The sequence below is a fragment of the Mauremys reevesii genome, linkage group 4, assembly GCF_016161935.1.
Source record: "Mauremys reevesii isolate NIE-2019 linkage group 4, ASM1616193v1, whole genome shotgun sequence".
NCBI lineage: Eukaryota > Metazoa > Chordata > Testudines > Geoemydidae > Mauremys > Mauremys reevesii.
The window spans coordinates 99,506,642-99,531,627 of NC_052626.1; the positions used below are offsets into that span (position 1 = coordinate 99,506,642).

A 24,986-nucleotide genomic window follows, 5' to 3' on the forward strand; every position below is an offset into this window, starting at 1 on the left:
ATGATAGTTCCATCTATATTAAAGAAACCATAATCCTTTCAGTACTGTAAGGCTCCTATCCTAGTTTATATCAGTCTTTGCTGACAACTTTCCTGGCCAAAAAAAAGTCTGTATATAACACAATAGGAAAATGATTTGAGTAGATAAATTACCCTAGAGAAATTGGCTTTGGTTTAGAAAAGTGACCACTGGTCTCCACTTATAGCATAGTAAAGGAAAATGTATTTGAGACAATTTTTGATGGTACCTTACACTAACCATAGTAGAAAATATGTATAGATTGAGTGGGGATGATGATTGGAGAAACTGAGTTGAAAACAGGGATTTTTATTCATATATGATGGACATGTCCCATTATTGAAGAGGAAGAGCAGGAGGCTCAACTAACAGGAAGACATAAGAAAGTGTAAATTAAGGCACACTAAAGGAGATTGGTGTCTCCCATACATCCATCACCTCTGAATTTTACCTCAGATGTGTAATCACTTCATTTGCAGTCAAAAATGTCATGTAGGTCCCCTTCATAAATGTGATCGTTTATGTCTATTGTATGACCAGGGCAAAAAATGTAGCAACAAGGGCTTAATTCAGCGCACATATCCCAATGAAAGTAGGGTTATATCTCTACATGGGGACAGGATTCTGGAGGCCTAAATTTAATGTCAAGTGTTTTGGGGTACTTTACCTGAGACATTTGAAGGGGCCTAATTTTCAAATGATGGGTGCTGAGCACTTCTGAAAACATTTGCATGCACTGGCTTAAAATAGAAACACTGACACTCGCAATGACAGTGCTGCAAGCTGCACCACATTAGCATACTACAGCTTAAAGAAGTCACTGTTGGGTGCAATCACTGTCATGTCCACGTAAAACCTCCCACTGCATGGTACTAACTAGCTCCAGGTAAAAGTTCTGAAAGAAAAATCTAGCACAACATTCCAAAGCCGAAAGCCTCCCAAAGCGTGGGAATAGCACACGAGAGAGGATGTTGGTGCTGATTTACGTCACAGCCTTGCATGCAAGAGGAAAAGTTACAAAAGGGCATTCTATAGAAAGAAAAGATTATGATGCACCCAATGTTGGAGAAACATTTGTTTTCCTGCTTTTAGCTTAACGTGGCTCTTTTTTGGTAGTCATTCCTCCATGATGGCCCAAATCAGTTGAAAATACCACAAAGGCATTAAAGGGAGATTGAGAATTGTGCTTGGGAGCCTGCATCATGCTCCACAGTTCCTTCTCCTGAAACACATCATTGTGCTTGCTATGGCATATGCTGAAGAGTGCAAGATAAGAGTCAAGGGCAGCCCCATCACATGTTGTGGAACAATATTGGAAAAAACAGCATTTGATAAGAAACTTGTAGCAGTCTAGTGTAGGCAAGGTCATAAAAACATACCATATATCTAGAGTAAATACCAAGGGAAAAAATGATTATTTCCAGTAAAAGATGAACACAGCCCTTTGTTCGGTTTTTTTATTTTGTTCATTATTCAGGCAAATTCCGAAGTGTAATTTCTATAGCTATGCAAACAGGTGATATATTCTTCTTAGCGTATGCGCAATGTGCCTCAGGTGGCATGTGACCAGGATTCATCACCAAATATGGTTTGCTGGTTGGATCATTTGCTTCCCCGGCTTGGGCCAGGTACCGACAGGGAGCACGAAGTAAATGCTGATCCATGTCCCCGGATACATTTTCCCATGTGTGCAGAATCATCTATGTTTTTCTGCTTATAATGCTTGCAAGAATTATCTGAGTGGAAGTCTGATGCCACCTACAGTCTAACAGAGGACTTGCAGTGAAGTCAGTTTGGACTCTTTGCCCAGAATTCTCAAGTGGTAATAGCACAACAGTTATTAGTTATTTATAGTTCTTATAGTAGAAGTTTGCACTGAGAAAATTAGCTCAGTCAGACTGAGCTGGGTAAAAAGCTTCACAAATCAGGCCAAAGTCACAGCTCTGAAAATGAGGGTCCTTCTTTCTTTCTCTGTCATAAAAATCAATGTGATGATGATGATTTATTGTTAGCGTTCAGGAAGTATTTGACTATAAAGTGAAATCCAGATGTGTTCAGTAAGTAAAAGGACAATGTATGCAAGGAATTTCCAGTGAAGGAGACCAATACTTAACTCTTATAGGACTTTTCATACATATTCCTCAAAGCACTTTACACAGGAGGGCCAATATTGCTATCCCTCTTTAACAGATGGGGAAACTGAGGCACAGAACGGCAAAGAGACTTAGCCAAGGTCACAAAGCAAGTCAACGGCAGAGCCAAGAATAGAATCCAGGTCTCATGATTGCCAGTCTGGTGCCCTTTCCAAGTAAAGGCTGACCTTCCAGCCTCAACTATGAGTGATGTGAAGAACGTGGGAACAGTGGGAATTAACAAAGCTGCCGCACAGTTTAGTACAGAAGGGTACTGGGACTGGAATAGCAGGCAGGATACAGATTAGAACTGAGGTGCATTGACACAGCAGTATTAGGAAGCTTATAAAGCCATCCTGTGAGAAGGGAGCACCTGTATTCTCACTGTGCTACTATTTCAGCAGCAGGTAAGCAGGCATTCCAGGCTAAGAACGAGCTGTAGTAATGCCCATATTACTCTCTCCTCAGCACCCTCTCGAGCTGTTCTCATGCTGTGGTGGCTTTGCTGTACCCCTTCTCCTGGCAGCACACTTTCATTCCTGTTCTCCCCTCATCCATGATTGACATTGTCTGCTGCCCTACTCCGTTCCTGGTTGGATTGCTGTCCAGCTCTCTGCCCAAGCTGAAAGAGCTGCCTGTAGAAGAGGTAGGAATCAGCCCAGGACTTGGTTGTTAAATGAATCAAAAAATGGTTTGTATGGAGAAAAACTGATGTACACCAGCTGAATATGTAATATAAGCTGGCCTCTGATATAAGTTTTTACTTTTCTGGCCCTTAACTTGCCCTTTTGTTTCTTCTCTTTCTAACTGTCATGCACAATTGCCTCTTGGAAAAAAACTAAAATACTGGAAATAGGTTTTAAGGATTCTAATCTTCCCTCAATGCCTCTGTGTATGGTGATTGACAGTGAAAAGTGAACACTAACCTTGCCACAACAAGGTCAATATTGGGATACGGTCTCATTTTCTTGTATGTGAAATAACATAGTGAAGTGACATCAGCACAGTAAAAAACCATTCACTTTAGTGCCAGCCACTCTCACTCTCACTAATTCTAATGGGAGTTACACTCACAGCCGTACACTGAATAAAGAATAGAACCTCTGTGGCAAAGAAGGTCCTTTCAAGGTCTCATTGGTGCTATATTGCAAATAAAATTAGCTTTATGTTTATACAGTCTATCCAAAATACTGCTGCCACAATCCTTCCCCCTCACACAACTCTGATCATCACTTCACTCTCCTCAGAGCCCTTCATGGGTTTCCTCTCCCCTTCCACAGCAAATTTCCTTTACTTGTGCTCACTTCAAGTGCTCTCCATGCATCTGCCCCTTCCTAAATCTGTGCTGTTTTCCTCCTACCCTTCCCAAACTGCCCTCCTACATACCTTTTTAGCATCCTCTCATCCTTGCACCTTCATTATTAATTATTTTCACTTCATCCATGTCACCCCCTAATGGTTGGAACCAGCCCTACTGCACTGAACAACACCTGGTTTCACCAAAACCCCTTTTGAAATACAGTTCTTCTGCACAAATGACCCCCTTCATGGATAATCCACCAAAACAACAACACTCATACATTTTTTAAGTATTTTAAAGCAAACTTTTCTGAAATCTGCCAATCATTTGAGGTATGAAACGTCTGAAGTGTACTGTCTTACTTAGCCTCTGACCTTTACGGGGGCAGAGAGTCTGTCTTCCTGTTTTGTATAGAACTCAGCAAATGGTTTGATGCTGCAGACTTACAACAGAAGTTTGATTCTCATTCTAATTTCTGTTCAGGCTAAGTACCATTTAGATTCTCCCTCTATCTGTAAAAGCAGACACCAGTAGAATGTCTTCAGTCACCAAGATAAATCTTTACCGTATCTTTCTTTTCTTTAGGCTTTGATGGTTAACTTGGGATCCGATCGATTCATCAGACAGGTACACTATGGCTTTAAATTAACTAAAATGGATAGGCTTGGCAGAAAGCAATTTTTTTTATTTTATAATGTTGATGTTTATTTTTAAGTATTTTTATTTTTATCAATTTAAATTTTCACAGTTGCGGGAAACTATGCGGGGGGCGGGGGCAAATAATAATTATTCAATGACAATAGACATTGAGATGCAAAAAGTTAAAGCTCTAACCATTAAAACACAAATTGTTAACATCATATTGTGATGGGGTGCCACCTGGAACTGGGGTACCACAGAGCCCCCTGACCCACCAGCCTGGGCTCTCTCTTACACTGTACTGCTATGACAAGCTGCAAAACCCTCCAAGCTTCAGCCTGCACAATCACCAGCGTACATACAGGTAGGGACACACCCAGCTGCAGTTACATGCAGGCGGGTTCTTTGACCAGCCCCTGTATGGGAAGGCTTCAACTAGGACACCTCCCAACTCCTCAGGCACACACCCCCTCTGGAGTATAAATCCAAAATTATACAGTCTTGCGCTGCACAGAGAACTGTACAACGTAAGCTTATAAAATTCGCCCCCTCCCTCAGTGTGGAGAGGAATATGCCACAGCTTTCTGCCCCTGAGTTATGATTTCCAGGCACTGGTTTAGATAAAGCAAAAACAATTTTATTAACTACAAAAGATAGATTTTAAGTGATTATTAGGGATAGCAAATAGATCAAAGCAGATTACCTTGCAACTAAAAAAATGCAGACTAAGCTTAATATACTAAATAGATTGGATATGAATAGCAGATTCTCATCCTAAGTGATAATACAAGCAGGCTGCAGATTCTTAAGGGGCAAGTTGCACTTGCTTACAGCTTGGAATCCCCAGGTGTTGCATTCACAGACTAAAAATCCCTTTGGCCTGGGTCCAGCATGTCTCCCAGTTCAGCCTTTGTTTCTCAGGTGTTTCCAGGAGTCTTCCTGGGTGGGGAGTCAGTGAAGAACCCCAGGTGATGTCACTCCCAGCCTTATATAGCTTTTGCATAAGGCGGGAACCCTTTGTTTCAAAGCTTAGTTCCCAGCCCAGTCTCTGGAAAAACACTGACATTCCAAGATGGAGTCTTCAGTCTTGCATCTGAAGAAGTGGGTATTCACCACGAGCTGCTGCTGCTGCAGTCTGTTAGTCTTCTATAAGGGTGGATTCTTTGTTGCTTTTACAGATCCAGACTAACACGGCTACCCCTCTGATACAGACATATGGTCACTTCACGTGTCTTTGTAGAGTCATAGCACCCATTACTTGGAGGCTGTCTGTAGGGTCCTCAGGAAGGCTCCCCAGGTGGGAGATTAACTTCTCCTAAGGCCTATTGTTCTTTCTAATGGCTCTTCCCCACCCACTATCTAGAATGAAAGCATCTTGTCTAGTGGGCATTTCCCAGGTGTAATTACCTTTTGAAGTACAGATACAAAAATGATACATGCATACAAATCAGATAATCATATTCAGCAAATCATACTCTTTCCAATGACATCTCATATGATGTATCTTGCATAAAATACATTGTTTATGTCATAATAATATAATATCACTGTGAAGAATATGGGGTGCAGTATCACACATATGTCAAAACACTCAAAGTTAATAGCCTTAAATCAAAGTCAAGTAAGTTTTCAAGCAGCATTTTTTTACTGTGCATATTTGTACATTTCTATTATTATCAATGGAAATATTTTTTCATTGGCTTGGGTGTATATGGTCAAATTGATATTTAAAAATCTAATTCTTCCAAGCCTAAAAATAGGCAACTTTGCAGCCCCTTTAATCAGGTGGTTTAAAGAAACATAATGGAGCTATGGGTTCACTGGAGAAGTTCCAACTGGAACTGTGCAATTAACTAGATTAGAAAAGTCTGAATCTTTTCTGTTTCCTCTGGAAATAAATAGTATGCCTAGAAGATGCCAAGAGCGCTTACCTTCAGAGTTGCTTTACTGTTGCTTTCAAGTGGATCCAGCTTAGTAGCAGCCTCTCTGCAGAAAGCTGACATTATCCAGCAGTTGCCAAAAAGTGGAAGGCAGGTTTGCAAGGCTGTAGTCATGGAAGGAAGTGCTGGGACATGCCTTCCCTGGCTGCAGCCTTGCAAACTTGTCTTCAGGGGAGAGGGGCTGCAGCCCAGGTGCCAGGGATTTCCATTGGGAGAAGGGGCACTGGAGGCCTGTGGGGTTACACGGTACCTCTGTCTGTGCTCTCCAGGCTTTACCCTGCACCAATGCTGGGGGCCTGTCTCAGCATGTCCTACCATGTCCTTCCCAGCTTGCAGGCCCCCCAGTGTCAAAGCAGGCACAGCCCCAAGAGCACAGGGAGAGATGCCATGCATCCCAATGGACCCCTAGTGCCTCTGCTCCCTGAGGAAAGCCCTGGAATCCTCCCCCCTGCTGCCCTGCCCGCAGCCTCCCCTCCCACCCCAGAGCGCTGGGACTCCTGCAGTGGATCCCTTACTGGGTAGGGATGCAGGAACCCCAGCTCATTACCACACCATTCTGTGCAGGGGGTGGGGCCTCAGGCACAGGCAGCTTTGCACAGCTGCAGCCAGGGAAGGCATGTGTCAGCACGCCCTTTGTTCCCACTACCCTGCCTGTTACCAGGGCCTTTCTTCCTGAAAAAGTTCTTAATAAGCATCATGTCATTGCCAATATCCGAATCCCTTTAACATTAAAGTCAATTGGCTGCGATTGGTTCCCAGCAAAACACTGCTATTAATTGGAAGTTGTTAATATCAGAACTGCTGTTAAGCAACATCTACTGTAATACAGAGACAAATCCAGGCCCTAGAGAGACATCTTGATCTTTTCAACATCATTTTAGCAAGACAACAAGCACAAATGGTGATAAGATGGTGGGGGAAGGGAGAGAAAAGATGGGGAAGAAGTCTACAGGTGGAGAGGAGAATATTGTGGATGATTTACTGAGTTGTGGAATAAGAGGGAACCTTGGAAAAAGAAAGATAAAGAATCACTATTTCCTGAAAGTAAGGTGGCACTAGATAATTTACAGATAAAAGAGAATGGGTTGAGTCAATTGGATGTACCCTTAAAGTAAAGGTTGGGCAAACAGATAAGATTACTCTGAAGATTCCTTGCAACTCTAGAAGTCTTATATCAGCTCATTGTTTCTGGAGCAAATGTTAAATATGGTGTGGAGAATGAGCAAAAATACTTGCAGGAAAATAAGCAAAAGAGGAACCATCAAGAATAGAAGCTTCCAGAACCGAGCCTGAGCAGCTGTACGTATGTGTGGCTAGGCCTTCATCTTGTGTATATTCAGGAAACCCATCATGCCTGTCTGGTGCCTTCATAATATGTTTGTTGTGTAACAAGCAGGTTAAGGGCCTATATGTATTTACCTTTCACTCCAATAGCATGTTATATTTCCCTACTTCAGTCTCATGAAAAACACGGTAAAGTTAAATTCAGAAATATATAACAGAGGAACATAAGGCTTCATTATTGTATTCATGTAGCCATTAAAGTAACAAACAGAATATTTCATTTCTGAATTCCAGGCCCTGAGAAACCATTGACTGCAAATGAGCATATAGGGAAGAAAATAGTCTAAAGAATATATTTTTTTCTCCTTTAGATGGATGATGAAGACACTCTATTACCTAGGAAATTGCAAGCTGCTCTGGAGCAGGCTCTAGAGAGAAAAAGTGAACTGATAAACCAGGATTCAGATAGTGATTCAGATGATGGTAAAATATTCTGGAAACAAGTCTTGTCTACCTGTGTGGGTGGGTGATATTGTGTCCCTGGGATCAGGAGAAAGAAACATGGGTCTAATTTCAGAAACTCATCATCTCACCCCACAGCTACATCTTACAACATCAGTTTATGTTTCTGAATTGGAGTTGATGATTGAGGGCATGTAATATAATTTTCAAAGCACTGTAACATATTAACAGCCTGTTTAATATATCATTTAAATTCGACAATGTACACACTCCCATAGATGTTTTTTAACTTTTTCTCAGAAACTTTGATGTTAAAAATCTAATATACAGTTAGTCCAAGTCTATCCATTTTATATTTATTTTTATTAAACTTTGCTTTAAATATGTAAAGTCACTTTAACATCTCTGAGGTATTCACAAGTGATATGAGAATTTAATCTTTTTCAATCAATTTTTTGTAAAGGTTTATTACCCTCAGCACAAAATTTTACTCTCAGGATCATTCAGAAGCATGCTAACTATCCAAGAAGAAGTAAAGTTCAAACAGCAGAGACACATTTCAGATTAAGGCCTCAAATACTAATTTTTAATTCTCCATCTTCTGAGGGTCTCCTGTGGATTACCCAGTAAAGAAAACTGTATTTCTGTTGACTTTGAGATATGGAAGATCTGCTGTTATATTGATTTACAAGCTTAATTATAACAATGAGGAGTCCTTGTGGCACCTTAGAGACTAACAAATTTATTTGAGCATAAGGTTCATCAGATGCATGGAGTCCACTGACGTATCTGATGAAGTGGGTTATAGCCCATGAAAGCTCATGCCCAAATAAATTTGTTAGTCTCTTAAGGTGCCACAAGGACTCCTTATTGTTTTTGCTGATACAGACTAACACGGCTACTCCGCTTAGTTATAGTGCAGTTTATGCTTTCCATATCCAATTAATTTTAATGGGGCAAGAGAAGGAGGGTGGCAGGGGATTTATGTGGTCTTGGGTGTTGCAGATCTTTTTTCAGATATTATTATTATAATTCTAGTTAGACTTTTTGGGGAAGAAATATTAGGTGAAAACATTAAATCCAGTGCAAGTGACCAAGCAGGGACCTTGTACTGCAGCTGTTCTTCAGATGATTTGAGCATTATATTGCTGTTTTCTTTTGCAGAGTGTAACACCCTGAATGGATTAGTATCAGAAGTTTTCATCCGATTCTTCGTGGAAACTGTTGGCCACTATTCCCTGTTCTTAACTCAGAATGAAAAAGGAGAGCGTGTCTTCCAAAGGGATGCTTTCCGCAAATCTGTAGCTTCCAAGAGTATCCGTCGCTTCCTGGAGGTCTTTATGGAATCCCAAATGTTTGCTGGGTTTATACAGGATAGAGAACTGAGAAAATGCAGGGCAAAAGGTAAGGCTTGTGATTCCATTTGCTACTATCCAGACTATATTTAGGGATTAATACACTTTCATGTTTTCACCTGGTTTTAGCAATTACAGCTTTATATACTGCCAAATATCAGTGCTATGGCAAACTTTGCCAGACACGCAGTACCCTCTTCTTTTGTGTGCCCTGGATTAAAGCTGAAATGATAGGTTTTGAAAGAATGAGTCTCATCCTTGTGACACTTCCCATCTCAGTACATGAAATTATTAAAGGGAAAAGTTGACTGCTCCACGCCATGAAATACTGTAAAGGATACAGCTCATTCATGATTCTAGAACAGCTCTTGGATGCCTCAAATGAGGTTCAAAGTAAAAATGTGGAAAAAACTGTTATATTGGTTAAAATAAATATCAGCAAATAAACAAGAGTGCAGGACATGATTTAAGGGACAGAATTTGGCCTGGTCCTATAATCCTTTTCATGTGAGTGAGAGAGGTGTTTGTGTGAGTAAAGATTACGGGGATAGACTGTAGGGGAGAGTCTTACTTTTGAAGAAATCTGACCAATGTAATCTACCTAGCAAGGGTCCTGCTCCTGCAAACCCTCACTCATATAGCACTATAGAAGTGTAAACTGGAAGGGACCACAACAGGTCATCTGGCCCAATCCCCTGCACTCAAGGCAGGAACATGTAATAATCAGACCATTCCTGACAATTCTAACCTGTTGTTAAAAACCTCCAGTGACGGAGTTTCCACAACCTCCCTAGGCAATTGGGACCACTTTAGTATAAGTCCAACTGGACAAACAGGCAAAGGCGTAGCGAGTGCCCTCTGTACCCTCCGACCGGAGGGGGCCCCGCAAGGAAGGGGCCCCCTAAAAGTGTCAAAAAATGTTTCTGCATTGTAAGGGGCCCCGGACATATGTTCGGAGGGGGCCACGTTCTTTGTTGCTACAGCCCTGCAAACAGGCAATTAGCTGATGAGTCAAACTCTCAAACCACTAGACTAGAGAGCCACTGTGCTCCGAGTTCTGGAGCATGTGCATAAAGAACACTGAGCAGCCTGGGCAGTAGCCAGCCGGGTCTGGGGCTGAGGCTGCTGAGTATTGCACAGCAGTGCCATCTGCTGGCAACTGCCGGAGCCCTGCTATCAGCTCAGCCTTGCTCCTCCCCCGGCCCGGAAGGCAGCTGGAGAAGGTTCGGAAGGATATCAAGAGGACGCACAAGCAAGCTGGGGCTTCCCCTCCTGCATGAGGGCTATGCTGCACCACGTGGGGGGAAGCCAGAAGCGAGGTAGGGTTGCCAAGCGCTCTGTGCAGCTAGAAGCCTTCCTAGCTTCATGTCAGAGAGAGGAGATTCCTTAAGGTATGGTATTTGGAGGCTGAACAGTCAACGAAGAGAGCTGGAATGGGGGGGGGGGGGGCAAGGATGTGGGAGCTGGCCGGGTAATTTGGGATGGATGGATTGAAAGGGAAAATTTGGGCAAGGAGGAGAGGTGGAAAATTGAATATGGGGGAAGGAAGAGAAGGAGATATAACCTGCCTCTAAAGATACTTATGAATAGCATGCATATGCATTTGGAATCCACCTGATCACACGAAATAGCAAGTATTAAAAAGGCTCAGGTTGGGAAACCCCTAATATATGCTCCAAGGCCCTTCTCTTGCAAATATCCTTGGACCCCATTACACTGGCTCTATTTTTCCTTCCACTCCCCTGTGTCTGAAAACTACTCACCACAGCCTTAATCCTGCAATGAGCACTGCAGGGATAGACCTCTGCGCCTGTTTAAAGCCTCATTGGGGCTCCATGCAGGCGCAGGAGCCCCCCTGCACAGATCTTACTGCAAAATCAGGTCTTTGGGGACAAATTCTACAAAATGGATCTGCTGCTATACACTGAGCAACCTCAAACTCCATTAACTTCAAGAGCTGAAGGCCTGGAGCACCTCCTGGATTCTGCCTCTATTTTGTGTGTTTTTCAAAAGTTATGACCTAGGTAGGGTGACCAGATGTCCCAATTTTATAGGGACAGTGCTGATTTTGGGGTCTTTCTTACATAGGCTCCTATTACCCCCCACCCACTACCCCGATTTTTTATACTTGCTGTCTGGTCACCCTAGACCTAGGTCACTTTGCACCTGCTAGTCTGTCCTTGTGCTTACATGCAAATGGATTTGTATGATCAGGCTCTACGTCAGTTCAGGATCAGTGATAAGATTATGTTGCTGGGTGATATAACCCACTGAGTTCTGTTCTGATTGTTAAATTACAAAGTAGGTATTCTAAATCTTAAAACGGCCTGGCAGTTTTTTAGGGGTTGAGCCTAGGCATAAAAAAGTATTAGTTTTGGAGGCAGTCTAAGAAATCTTTGTGGTTTAGAAAGCACTCAAGTAGGCTTTCTTTGAAGGAAATAAAATGTTAAATGGGATTTATAGCAGTAAATTGAATTACTGTTTCAAGCAAAGCACAAAGGGCAGGAAATTGTAATGTGAGATGGACCCAACTTTATTTGGAGTGCCTACATTTCTAGTTCTTGTTTTAATTATCTTCCCAAGATTATTTTCTAGGATGTTTTGTTTAGGGTTTCCACCTTTCTAATTGCTGGTAATTGGACCTCCAAGGCCCCACCCCAGCTCTGCCTCTTCCCCAAGGCCCTGCTCCTGTTCTATATCTTCCCCCAAGGCCCCACCCCCATCGCTCATTCCTCTCCCTCCCTCCCCATTGCTGGCTGGATCATCTCTACCTCCACTCCCTTCCCTTTGCCCCTTGCCCCCTGGGGCTCCCTCTGCTCCAGGGCTGGGACAGGAGCTGTTGCAGCCTGATAAGGAGCTGGCCTGCAGGTAGGAGGTGGCCCTGGTTGAGCAGGGGCCAGTGCAAGTTAATGACCCAGCCCCTCCCCCAACCCCATGGTAACTGTAATTTTGGTGTCCAGTTAGGATTGGGGCTAAATGGAAAACATTCAGATCTTTTTTGTGAGAGTTACGTGCATAAATATCTATTTTTACCCAGGGATGCAACGAGTGTAGATTAGCCAGTTTACTGAGTGCAGTTATGCTAAATGTTGATGCTTGGGCCTGGCCACAGACTCTCTGTTAGCATGTTGTACTGCCTGGTGGACAGATGGAGTCTTGGGTGTGAAGGAAGACCTGGCTTTCTATTTCTCAGCAAGATGGATGCTGGGAGAATCATGAAAGCAACTCATGCTGTCTTTGAAACTTTGACACAATGCCTAAGGTGGCTGATAACATTCTGATGGCAAATTGAACTTAAGAGGAAATTGTTGTCCTGTTAAGTTTTCTAAGAATAAACTACTGACAAAAAGGCTGGTAGGAAAGACAAAGGAAGGGAAGGAAATTAATCTAGCTCTGCAAAGGCCACAAATTCTTAAAGGACAGGGGTTTCTCAACCCCTTTCTTTCTGAGGCCCCCGCAACATGCTATAAAAACTTCAAGGCCCACCTGTGCCACAACAACTGTTTTTCTGCATTTAAAAGCCAGGGTCAATATCTGGTAGTAGCAATCAGGGCAGTTGCTGCAGGCCCCACACTACAGGTGGCCCTGCAAAGCTTAGTTGCTCAGGCTTCAGCATCAGCCCTGGGTGGCAGGGCTCAGGGCTTCCATCTTTCTGCCCTGGGCCCCAGCAAGTCTAATGCTGGCCCTGCTTGATGGACCCCCTGAAACCAGCTTGTGCTCCTCCCTCCCACCCGCCCCCATGGGTCCTGGATCCCTGGTTGAGAATCTATGGGTACGTCTACACTACGGGATTATTCCGATTTTACATAAACCGGTTTAGCAAAACAGATTGTATAAAATCGAGTGTGCACGGCCACACTAAACACATTAAATCAGTGGTGTGCGTCCACGGTCTGAGGCTAGCGTCGATTTCTGGAGCGTTGCACTGTGGGTAGCTATTCCGTAGCTATCCCATAGTTCCCGCAGCCTCCCCCGCCCCTTGGAATTTCCGGGTTGAGATCCCAGTGCCTGATGGCAAAAATCATTGTCGCGGGTGGTTCTGGGTAAATGTCGTCAGTCACTCCTTCCTCTGGGAAAGCAACGGCAGACAAGCATTTCACGCCTTTTTTCCCTGGATTGCCCTGGCAGATGCCATAGCATGGCAACCATGGAGCCTGTTTTGCCTTTTGTGCCTGTCACCGTATGTGTACTAAATGCCGCTGACAGAGGCGATTCAGCAGCGCTACACAGCAGCATGCTTTTGCTTTTGCATGACAGCAGAGATGGTTACCAGCCATACTGTACCATCTACCATATGATAAATTGGTAATAAGATGATCATGGTTACCAGTCCTTTTGCACTGCACCATTTGCTGCTGTCATAAGTGCCCCTGGCTGATCTCAGCCAGGGGCGCAAAAGCCAAAATTGGGAATGACTCCCTGAGTCAATCCCTCCTTTTTGGTATCTAAAAATAGAATCAGTCCTGCCTAGAATATGGGCAAGTGTACTAGAGAACCACTGTATCATAGAACCAGAGAGCACAGCTGCTCTGTGTCAGATCCTGCTGAAATTATGAGCTGTATGCTATTCACAGGTGGTGCTCCTGCAACAACCCCACCTGTTCATTCTGTTCTTCCCCCAGCCTTCCTGGGCTACCGTAGCATTGTCCCCCCACTTGTGTGATGAAGTAATAAAGAATGCAGGAATAAGACAGTGACTTGTTAGTGAGAAATGAGTGGAAGGCAGCCTCCAGCTGCTATGATAGTCCAGACAGGACAGTAAGGAGTGTGGAGGAGAGGAGCCCAGCATCCCTCTGCTAGTCCAGGGGCAATTGAATCTTTTCTTTACACATGAAAGGTGGGGGCTGATGGAGCTCAGCCCCCTGTTGCTATGATGACGATGGTTATCAGCCATACTGCACCATCTACCAGGAAAAATTAGGGCCAGGCGCCCTTGATTGACCTAACTGATGCTAGTCGGCATGGTTACCAGTCCTTTTGCACTGCCCCATGTGCCAATAGGCTGATGATGAGGATGGGTACCAGTCATATTGCACCATCAGCCACCCATGGCGGGGGGTGGTGGTGGAGCAAGGATGTTGGTGTTGAGTGCTGCAGCATCACATCTATCTGCAGCATTCAGTAAAGATAGGGTGACATGTTAAAGAGTCAAGAGAGGATTTTTTTCCCTTTCACTTCTGGGGGTGGGGGGGGGGTGCGTAAATTGCCGAGCTATGCCCTGACCCACCGCGGACACTGTGTTTGACCCTAGAAGCATTTGGAGCTCAGCCAAGAATGCAAATACTTTTCGGAGACTGCAGGAACTGTGGGATAGCTTGAGTCCTCCAGTCCATGAGCGTCCATTTGATTCTTTGGCTTTCCGTTACGCTTATCACGCAGCAGTGCGCTGAGCCCCTGCTATGGCGTCTGTCTGGAGATTTTTTAAAAATGATTTTGAATTTCATCTTCTGTAACGGAGCGCTGATAGAACAGATTTGCCTGCCCTTACAGCGATCACGTCCGCATGGTCCATGCGGGAGCTCTTTCTTTATTTTCATTTTTAACTGCATCGCCACACGTGCTGATCGGAGCTCCACGCTGGGCAAACAGGAAATATTCAAAAGTTCGTGGGGCTTTTCCTGTCTACCTGGCCACTGCATCCGAGTTCAGATTGCTGTCCAGAGCGGTCAGTGGTGCACTGTGGGATACCGCCCGGAGGCCAATACCGTCGATCTGCGGCCACACTAACCCTAATCCGATATGGTAATACCGATATTAGCGCTACTCCTCTCGTTAGGGAGGAGTACAGAAACCGGTTTAAAGAGCCCTTTATACCGATATAAAGGGCCTCTCAGTGTGGACGGGTGTGGCGTTAAATCGGTTTTATGCTCCTAAAACCGGTTTAAACGCCTAGTGTAGACCAGGCCTAAAATACACTCCTGAGGTGATTGTTGAAAGAAACTGTTGAAACGTCTGTGCTTTCTTTGTGGGCAACACAAATAAAAGCATTAGATTTTGATTCCCTTTTCCATAGCAGCTTCCCTCACCCTCCCTTTCACTTGGAAAGAAGACCAAACAATGCTTTATTTTATCTACTTCCCACAGGTCTCTTTGAACAGAGGGTTGAACAGTATTTGGAAGAGCTTCCAGACACTGAACAAAGTGGAGTAAACAAATTCCTGCGAGGTCTTGGTAAGGGAAATCTTTTAAAGAAATTCTGAAATGTTTTTAACACAAGGTCTTAACAAAGCACAGCTCTGCCTAGAATGAAATGTGATACTCAACCAATAGTTTAATGATATGATAGGAATTATCAAAAGAAAATCAACAAAAATCTACTTATCGTTGATAATAGTAGGTTTTATTATGGTCTTTGCTAAGAAAGTCTCATTCTAATTTGGAAAAAGAAACCTTACCTAACCACTGTATTCCTCCCCCAACTCTTCCCTCCGTTCTCCGCCACCCCTCCAGAAAAAAAAATCTGGAAAGGGACCTTGCCTTTTTATCAGATTTGGTTGTCCAGAATTTTAATAGTTGGATACCTACATTTTTTATATAGTTGATTCGCTATATATTGGTTACAGTACACATTTGAAGCCTTTTTAGATTAACATTCAGTTTCTCTTTGTTTTTCAATGTATGTTAGTGACTGATGGATGACATTTTGTGTTTGATATAGGAAATAAAATGAAGTTCCTTCACAAGAAGAATTAACTCCTTTCTACTGACACATCAATCCAAAGACTATTTATGACACTGTGCTTGAGACCCTTACAACCTTTCAGATTCTGGTGCCGGAGGAGAATAAGATAAGCTGAATACAGCTTTAAGTGACTACAATGTGCCAGCCAAAAAAAAAAAAGTTTATAATGACTCCTCTTTATGTATTTGGACAGAATTTGTAAATAATGTGCTGTAAGCTTTCTTTTTTAATGAGCAAGAAAAACTGTGGTAAATATTTGTATATTCCTGAGAATAACAGGTGCTTCTTTCTCTAGTATGAATTGAGTTATGCTTGGTGCAAAATGAATAGCTAATTATGTGCAGCTGACTGTCTCAGCAGAACCACTGACTTTGAAGGATGTTTGTGAGAACTATACTGATGCCTGAATATTGTAATAGTGAATGAACTCTAGGGTATAGAGAGAGAGAGGTTGTATGCAAGGGGACTGGTTTTATGTGACAGAGTTTATAAATTTTCTCTTGTTTTCCTACTAATCCATTCTAAAAGACAGAAATAACAGGTAACTTTGTAATAAGCTACTTGGTTCACAACAGAATTTCCACTTGGTTTGAACTATGGTCAGTAAAAATTTTTTTAATGCATTCTGCACTATGACTGCTAAATATGAGGAAATCTCAGTTCTTTGACATGCAAGCTGCAATAATTAGGTACAGTACATCCTTTCCTAATATATATACGTATGGTTTTTAATAAACTGTGTAAATATACCTGTTTGTTCATGTTCATTGGATTCCCTCCAACATTTCTGCTACTGTCTGAATAGATACAGAAAGAGTACATTTGCTGTGATTTTTGTTGAATATCTTATAATTAAATTATAAAATGAATAATATACACCTCTCTCTTAGTAGGATTGCTATTTCATGAAATTTATTCTAACCTATTTTCTTACTTGACACTAGATCACTTGGGATGTTACCCGACTGTCTATCTCACCATTCTATCAATTTTAATCTGGCAACAAAATCATCTTTCAAAATGTGTTTGTTCAGGTTTATTCTTTTGATGGGACAATAACATACTAGTTTTGTCATTATTAGCATAATGGGTTAAATGTACCCCGACGAGTAAACTTTTTCATGTTGATTTTTGTAATGTTGTGTTTGAATGTCTTGAGAAGGAAACAGGTTGAGCGATGTGGACATGGAAGTGGAAAGGAATAATGATAGGTGGAAGAGGGGGATGCCAAATCCCAGTCTTTGCATTGAGTACCAGTGCAGCTCAAGCCAGCACTGACTAGATGTATGTTACTCATATCCTTTTCCTTGCATTATCTAAGAATTAATATCCTAAGCACTGCAGAGGGTTTAATTGGGGCAGATGTACTGGCCTTATCCTGGCACTTTGCACAAGGGGTGAAGTCACCCTAAATTTGCCTAATTTAAAATTATTTAAATTAATTGATCCTTGACCAATGTTAGTAACATACCCATTGTCTGCTACATTGCTGTTCATTTATTATTTCACTGAAATCCTTAGTTTCAAAGAGGGTACATCAGAAAAAGTTTGCAAGCTTATCAACTAATACAAATTAAGAGATACTTCCTCCCCCTTAAACGCATTCTCAGTATATATACTTTTAAGTTTTTAAAACTTGATTTCTGTGCTTACCAAGACTGGATTTGAGGCTTGCGCAACTCCTAACCTGTCAGTGGTTCAGGTTTGCTACCAGCCTCATAGAATAAAATGGAGGGTTTATTCACTGAGAAGGTGAAGTAATTTCCTTTCCAGCAATTATGTCCCTCACATTCAGTTCTAACATAAAAGTTTATGTAGTGTACATGAAATGTGTACAAAACTGAAAATACCAAGTGCCTTTGATACACTGGAGATGTATCGATGTAATTTATTTCCCTTTTCACTAACAATTTCATATTGTGCTGTATTTGGTTGCAAGGGCATCTCATTACACTGCCATGTGAGATTTATCCATGACCTCGGGCCTTTGTTCCCTGAATTAGAGGTGACACTCTTGACCTTTTGAGGTTGACTCCTGCACTTTTATAAATAACCCCTGCTAACGAATCTATGGACCATGAAATATCTTCTAAGAAAATCATGGATACAGCACCCTGGGCTGGAGGAAATGGCTACCATGGGAACAGTTGTTACAAACACAAGCGAAAAATGGCCATAAAATACTCAAATGCCAGGAGGGTGCCCTATCATAATAAGGCACTTACCCTCTCACATTGAAGCTGTCTTCCTTCATCTGTGCTTCAGCTATCTAGGTGGAAAGCTTGCCAGTTTTACTTTAATTTGCCATCTTGTAGGTATTACACTGCTACCCTCATATAACGCTGTCCTCGGGAGCCAAAAAATCTTACCATGTTATAGGTGAAACCACGTTATATCAAACTTGCTTTGATCCACCGGAGTGTGCAGCCCTGGCCCCCCGGAGTGCTGCTTTACCGTGTTATATCCAAATTCGTGTTATATCAGGTCATATTATATCGAGGTAGAGGTGTATTTAAAGCATACTATATGTTATGATACACCCCAAATGCATATGTTGTTTCAGGTTTGGTGCCCTGTATGTGAGATCAATATTGGACTCTTAAGAGGATGACGGCATGTATATATTCCACAGTATTGCACATCCATCCTTGATTCTAAAATGTAGCATGTGTAAATAATACAGTCCTAATGTTTTCTGAAAACCTGCCTTTCACATCATCACATGAACAAAAAATATTGAGTTAATCATTCCCATCTGTCTGTTAGTCATTACAAAGTCCTTAACAAGGGAAAATTACTTAAACAGCATTTAATAGTGAAAGCAAAAATCTTCAACAAGAAAAATCAGATCAGATGGTGGGACTTACATTCTAATGCTATAAGAGATCTGTATAATCCAGAAAGTAAAAATAAAAAAATGCATAAAATCTTAACCTCTTGTTGAGTTACGATAAAGATATGCAGGGATATCCAGCCTTGCCTGTTGTACTTGTCTGCATCATATAATCTTGTCTGAGTAAATCTCATTGGCTTCTTCATTGCTATGAACATGGGACAATGGAATGTGGGTGGCTGTGTTGATCTTGTGTCTGAACTGGTAAGTTCTTATGAAATGTGGTAAAAGGGTACTGTGATATGTGCTATGGAGCAGAGAGGGTGGCATCCACAAGGGGTCTTGGGGGTTGTAATGAAGTTTCATGGCCCCTCAAGTTAGGCATCAAGAAAATCACAGGAACAACATTGTGATCCACAAAGCCGAATTAGGCATGTAGGCTCCCTATGCAATGAAGGGGGAAAGATAGGGGCCTAAGGTGATCCACAAAAGCCAGCTCATTAGGCAGCTCCCTGCCTAAGTTAGCTAATAGAAGATGCTTGCCCGGGGTGTGTGCTAAGCCCCTTTCTTGACAGTAAGCACCAAAGTCCAGGCTGTAAGGACTCGCTCCGATAGTGTTCCATGAACAGAAACCAGCTGTGTGGAGTCAGGTGCCTCGGCCACTTTTTGAGGGAATAATTCAGGTGCCTACCTCATTCAACACAGAAGAGGAGGTCTTCACCTTATTACTTTTAGCCCACTGGTTAGAGCACCTGAGATGTGGGAGATCCAGGTTGAATTTTCCCATCACAAAGTGATAATTTGAACAGGGGTCTCCCACAATGCTTAGGAGGGTGCTCTAACTACTGAGCTAGGGGATAGTCTGATGTGGGGCTCCTTTAGTCTCTCCTGTTGAAGCTGTTGCACTCTGGATTAAAAAAAAATTATTGGAACAGGAGCACTGGACTCAGGAACTCCCAGGTGGGTGCCCTAGCCCCTGGATGACAGACACATTCCCATTCTCTTTCCCTGGCCGAGTGACTCTGTGGACAAATAGTTGTTAGGCCAGAGAGAGAATCATGCTGTAGCCATGTGGTTTAGGCACTGACCTGGGACATGGGTGAGCCCAGATCTAGTTCCCCTGGTTCAACCACTCTCATTATTTACCCAGAGTGCAACAACTTCAACAGGAGGGACTGAGGAAACTCCACATTAGAATACCCCCTAGCTCAATGGTTAGAGCACGCCCCTAAGAACATAAGAACAGCCATATTGGGTCAGACCAAAGGCCCATCCAGCCCAGTATCCTGTCTACCGACAGTGGCCAATGCCAGGTGCCCCAGAGGGAGTGAATCTAACAGGTAATGATCAAGTGATCTCTCTTCTGCCATCCATCTCCACCCACTGACAAACAGAGGCTAGGGACACCATTCCTTACCCATCCTGGCTAACAGCCATTAATGGATTTAACCTCCATGAATTTATCTAGTTCTCTTTTAAACACTGTTACAGTCCTAGCCTTCACAACCTCCTCAGGCAAGGAATTCCACAGGTTGTGCGCTGTGCGAAGAACTTCCTTTTATTTGTTTTAAACCTGATGCCCATTAATTTCATTTGGTGCCCCCTAGTTCTTAAATTATGGGAATAAGTAAATAACTTTTCCTTATTCACTTTCTCCACACCACTCATGATTTTTTATACCTCTATCATATCCCCCCTTAGTCTCTTTTCCAAGCTAAAAAGTCCTAGCCTCTTTAATCTCTCCTTATATGGGACCCGTTCCAAACCCCTAATCCTTTTAGTTGCCCTTCTCTGAACCTTTTCTGATGCCTGTATCTCTTTTTTTTTTAGATGAGACCACATCTGTACGCAGTATTCAAGATGTGGGTGTACCATGGATTTAGATAAGGGCAATAAGATATTCTCCATCTTATTCTCTATCCCCTTTTTAATTATTCCTAACATCCTGTTTGCTTTTTTGACTGCTTTTTCACGGACATCTTCAGAGAACTGTCCACAATGACTCCAAGATCTCTCTCTTGATTAGTTGTAGCTAAATTAGCCCCCATTATAGTGTATGTATCGTTAGAGTTATTTTTTCCAATGTGCATTACTTTACATTTATCCACATTAAATTTCATTTGCCATTTTGTTGCCCAATCACTTAGTTTTGTGAGATCTTTTTGAAGTTCTTCACAGTCTGCTTTGGTCTTAACTATCTTGAGCAGTTTAGTATCATCTGCAAACTTTGGACTGACCCTTGGGGAACACCACTAGTTACCCCTCTCCATTCTGAAAATGTAACATTTATTCCTACCCTCTGTTCCCTGTCCTTTAACCAGTTCTCAATCCATGAAATGGATACTTTAAACCACTAAAGATGTGGTGTATTCTCTTCCTCTCCACTCTTGTGTGGGACAAGTAAATATTCCTGTAGTCATTTTTTTCACCACAGTTCAGAGTCTGTCCAAGACTTACAACTTCTCCCTTCTGTCTACCCATTAAAAGTCTTTTTATGAATGTAAGGTTTGCTTAAAGATTATAAAATCTTACTGGGGAGAAACTAAATTAATTCTTTGCTTCAGTCTTCACGGCTGAGGATGTTAGGGAGATTCCCAAACCTGAGCTGTCCTTTGTAGGTGACAAATCTGAGGAATTGTCACAGATTGAAGTGTCACTAGAGGAGGTTTTGGAATTAATTGATAAAGTTAACAGTAAAAAATCACCGGGACCAGATGGCATTCACCCAAGAGTTCTGAAAGAACTCAAATGTGAAATTGTGGAATATTAACTATGGTTTGTAACCTGTCCTTTAAATTGGCTTCTGTACCCAATGACTGGAAGATAGCTAATGTAACACCAATATTTTAAAAGGGCTTGACCCTGCCAGCAGGTAGGGGATCTTGGGGGACAACTACTGCACTGGTGGAGTGCAAAATAAGCTTTATTAAGAAAAATGCAAAAACGGAAAATTCAATAGTGAGGGGTATGGGGTTTGTTAAGGTAGACAATTGGGGAGGGGTTTCTTTTAGTAAATAGTATAGGGGGTTTCAATAGTGGGGTACAATACAGTTGGTAACCAATTAACACTGAAGTATAAATGTAACAGGTAGCTAACAATTTTTATGTAAAGGGTGTGTCACAGCAGCATATAACCAACTAACAGTTAAGGGTAAAATGTGTTAAATAACCAGAGAAAAGGGTAACCAATGGGGTTTTATGCTAGGTTTTAGCAATACAATTGAGGTTTAGCAGCAGTAGGAGCGGGGTGAACCCTGTGGGGAAAGGGATTAAAAAAGAGAGAGAGAGATAGGGGAAGAGAAGCACGTGGTGAAGCGGAGACCAAAGGCAGAGGCACTGCGGAGGGAGATTTAAACTCAGGGAGATGCAGAGAGCAGACAGGCTGCAAGTTTAAGCAGCAAATGACTGGGGAAGCCCGGGGTGGGGGGCGCACGGGGAGAACGGGGGAAACACAATTATACAGAACACAGCAAGGTCTTTATCTATGATCTAACTTAACCAAGACTACACAAATTAGCAAGTAACAAAACACAATACAACAATTCTCTAAGCCTAACTTACAGAGCACAATGCAAACAATTTTCTAAACCTAACTTAACCACAGCTATGCAAAATCAAATTACAATTTATCTAGACTAAAGCTAAACCTAACCTAATGGGTGCACCTTATACTAGGAGTAGTTCCAGAGGGCAGAGTGGTGTGTGCCCAGGATACAGCTCCAAGAGGGGGGGGGGGTTAAGGTGGTGGCTGCAGCAGTGGGACGACTGCAAGTAGGCTGCCCAGGATAGAGTCCAGGGAGGCACAGCTTAGCAGCGGCACAGGTTTATTTCTAGCAGCAAAGGCGTTGCGGAGCTAGAAGCAAAGCAGTTACAGAACACAGACCACGGAGTTAACTTGGGTCTGCCTGCTGGGGAAAGAAAGCCAGCAGCTAGAACAAGGGGAGTGTGCAAGAGGTTTTCCTTACCAATCCCCAAAGCAGCAACAGGAACAGCAGTTTTAGCATCAGAGGACGCAGAGAGGACTTGATTCGCTTACAATAATCAGGAGATCTCCAGGCAAAATTTGTTGTTCGTGGGAGGGGAGTTTAAAAATGGGGGTAGGCTCAAAAACAAACGAGAGCAGGAAGAGGGCCCCCCCCAAAGACCCCTAGCTGATCAGACCAGGTGGCAATGCAGGAACCTCTCCGGGGGTCTGATCAGAAAATGTCTGGTTTTAAAGGCAAACTCAGGCAGTTTCCCGCCAGTAACTCTGATTGGTTCCCCTTGTTACAGGGGAAGAGAGAAGGCTGCAGGTGAGCACAGAACATGCCTGGGCAAGTTTTTGAGCCACAGGTATGACTCATACACTCAGCTATTTGGCCACATTAGGTCTTGCATTCCTGGGCAGAGCACCCTACACCGAGCCGGGTCTGAACAAAGAAGCTAGACAAAGGAGCAAGAAGCCTCCCTCCCTGAGCAGAGCAATGGCTCCAGTCAGTCTGCACAAGCCATCCCCATGAGCAGGGCCAGGCTGTGACTTTGGTCAGTTCAATGGCCGGGGGGGGGCGGCCACTTAGCAGAAACAGAAAGGAGGGGGGGGGGGAAAGGAATCCAGCAGGGGGACAGCTGTAACAGACAGGGCTCTAGAGGTGATCCTGGCAATTACAGACTGGTAAATCTAACGTCAGTATTGGACAAATTAGTTGAAAGAATACACTGTAGTTAAGAATAAAATTGTCAGACACATAGAAGAACATAAATTGTTGGGCAAAAGTCAACACGGTTTCTGTAAAAGGAAATCATGTTTTACTAATCTAGTAGAGTTCTTTGAAGGGGTAAACAAACATGTGGACATAGTGTACTTAGATTTCCAAAAAGCCTTTAACAAGGTCCCTTACCAAAGGCTCTTATGTAAATTAAGTTGTTATGGGATAAAAGGGAAGATTCTTTCATGGACTGAGAACTGGTTTAAAGACAGGGAATAAAGGGTAGGAATAAATGTTAAATTTTCAGAATGGAGAGGGGAGACCCCTCTTCAAATGTTTTCTCCCCCTCAGCCAGAGGGGAGAATTGAATCTGCGACTCCCATACCCCAGGCAACTGGGCTACCAACAGGGCTAAAAGTTATAAAGTGGGTGCCACCTCCTCTGGCTGGATTTTGAATGGAACTCAATCCGGTAGGCAACCTCCAAGCATGCTTACTGGATCAGGCCTCACATGTGACTTAGGTGGTTGAACATCTGTCTTCCCCTAGTTCATGAATTGCTCTAGGTCTAGGACTTAGGTGGGAGATAGGCCTTCAGATGCCTTGAGGGGACAAAAGTGTCCAGAGGCAGGAACATGGGAGCCTATGGAACTTTTACTCTCAAAAACTTTGGTGCTGAGTGAGTTTAGGCACTTACAGGGCTTAGCAGGAATTTTGTGAATCACAGTGGAGCTAAAACTAGGATTTAGGGGCCTATGTCTGGGGTTTAGCACCTAAGTACCTTCATGGATCCCACACAAGGAAATTAGACAAAAGGAGAAGAGATATGCTTGTGGTCATGATGTACAGGCAATTACTGCACTCCACTTGGTAATTTTAGTCCAAGGTCACTTCATAACTATATCCTGTTGTATCAATGAAAACTTAGCCTGCAAGTAACAGTAGAACCAATTAGTGTTTTTATAGAACGTATGCTGCACTTTGATAGACATTTCAGGACAGATTCTCAGGTGCTTGGGTGCATACCATACTATCAGTGTACAGTAACCCTAAAACTGATATAACCAGTCCAGGACTGATTACAAAGGGGATCCTCTAGTGGAACAACAGAGTGGGTGCTTTTATGCAACCTCCTTTGCCTATTGCCGGTATAGGAGGAAAAGGGGAGTTTAATCAGGTTGCCTCACAGCCACAGATCCTGTGGTTTTGGACTCTTCAGCTATCTTCAGACTGCTTCAACTTGGGCGGGGGACTGACCCCTTCACAAAACCTACAACAGTTTTGCAAACAAAATACTCATTGGAGCTATGACAGTTTGCACCAAAAAAGAATTAGCCCTCTGAACTGCACTCTCTTCAGATTGCTGCATCTTAAAATCTGGCCTAGAGTATTTGCTCCTCTGCCACTGAGAAACAGAGAATTCTCATCATTTGGCTACCAGTGGTGTCCACTCCCACATTTACTGTTTTCCAAGGAACATCAATATTCTTAAAGCTAACTTTCTAAAATCTTTTTCCAATTTTTTTCCCTTAAAATGGCACCACATAATTTACACAAATTATTTAGAGAAACAGTTCATGGTGGTTTTTTAGATGTTCTTCAAAATATCACATGCTAAACTAGGGGTCGACAACCTTGCAGAAGTGGTGTGCCAAGT

At 42.7% G+C, this 24,986-nt stretch overlaps 1 protein-coding gene across 14 annotated transcripts in view; it reads left to right on the forward strand.

Annotated features, from left to right (window-relative positions):
- Window positions 1–16,561, forward strand: part of DENND2B (DENN domain containing 2B) — a 307,999-nt gene extending 291,438 nt beyond the window's left edge. For all 14 annotated transcript variants that reach the window (XM_039538757.1, XM_039538759.1, XM_039538756.1 and 11 more), the window contains 6 exons: window positions 2,619–2,796; window positions 4,036–4,077; window positions 7,685–7,796; window positions 8,940–9,179; window positions 15,215–15,301; window positions 15,789–16,561. In XM_039538757.1, the coding sequence (XP_039394691.1) occupies window positions 2,619–2,796; window positions 4,036–4,077; window positions 7,685–7,796; window positions 8,940–9,179; window positions 15,215–15,301; window positions 15,789–15,823 (694 nt within the window). In that variant the 3' untranslated portion in view covers window positions 15,824–16,561. The remainder of the gene's footprint in view (window positions 1–2,618; window positions 2,797–4,035; window positions 4,078–7,684; window positions 7,797–8,939; window positions 9,180–15,214; window positions 15,302–15,788) is intronic.
- Window positions 16,562–24,986: the final 8,425 nt, after the last annotated feature.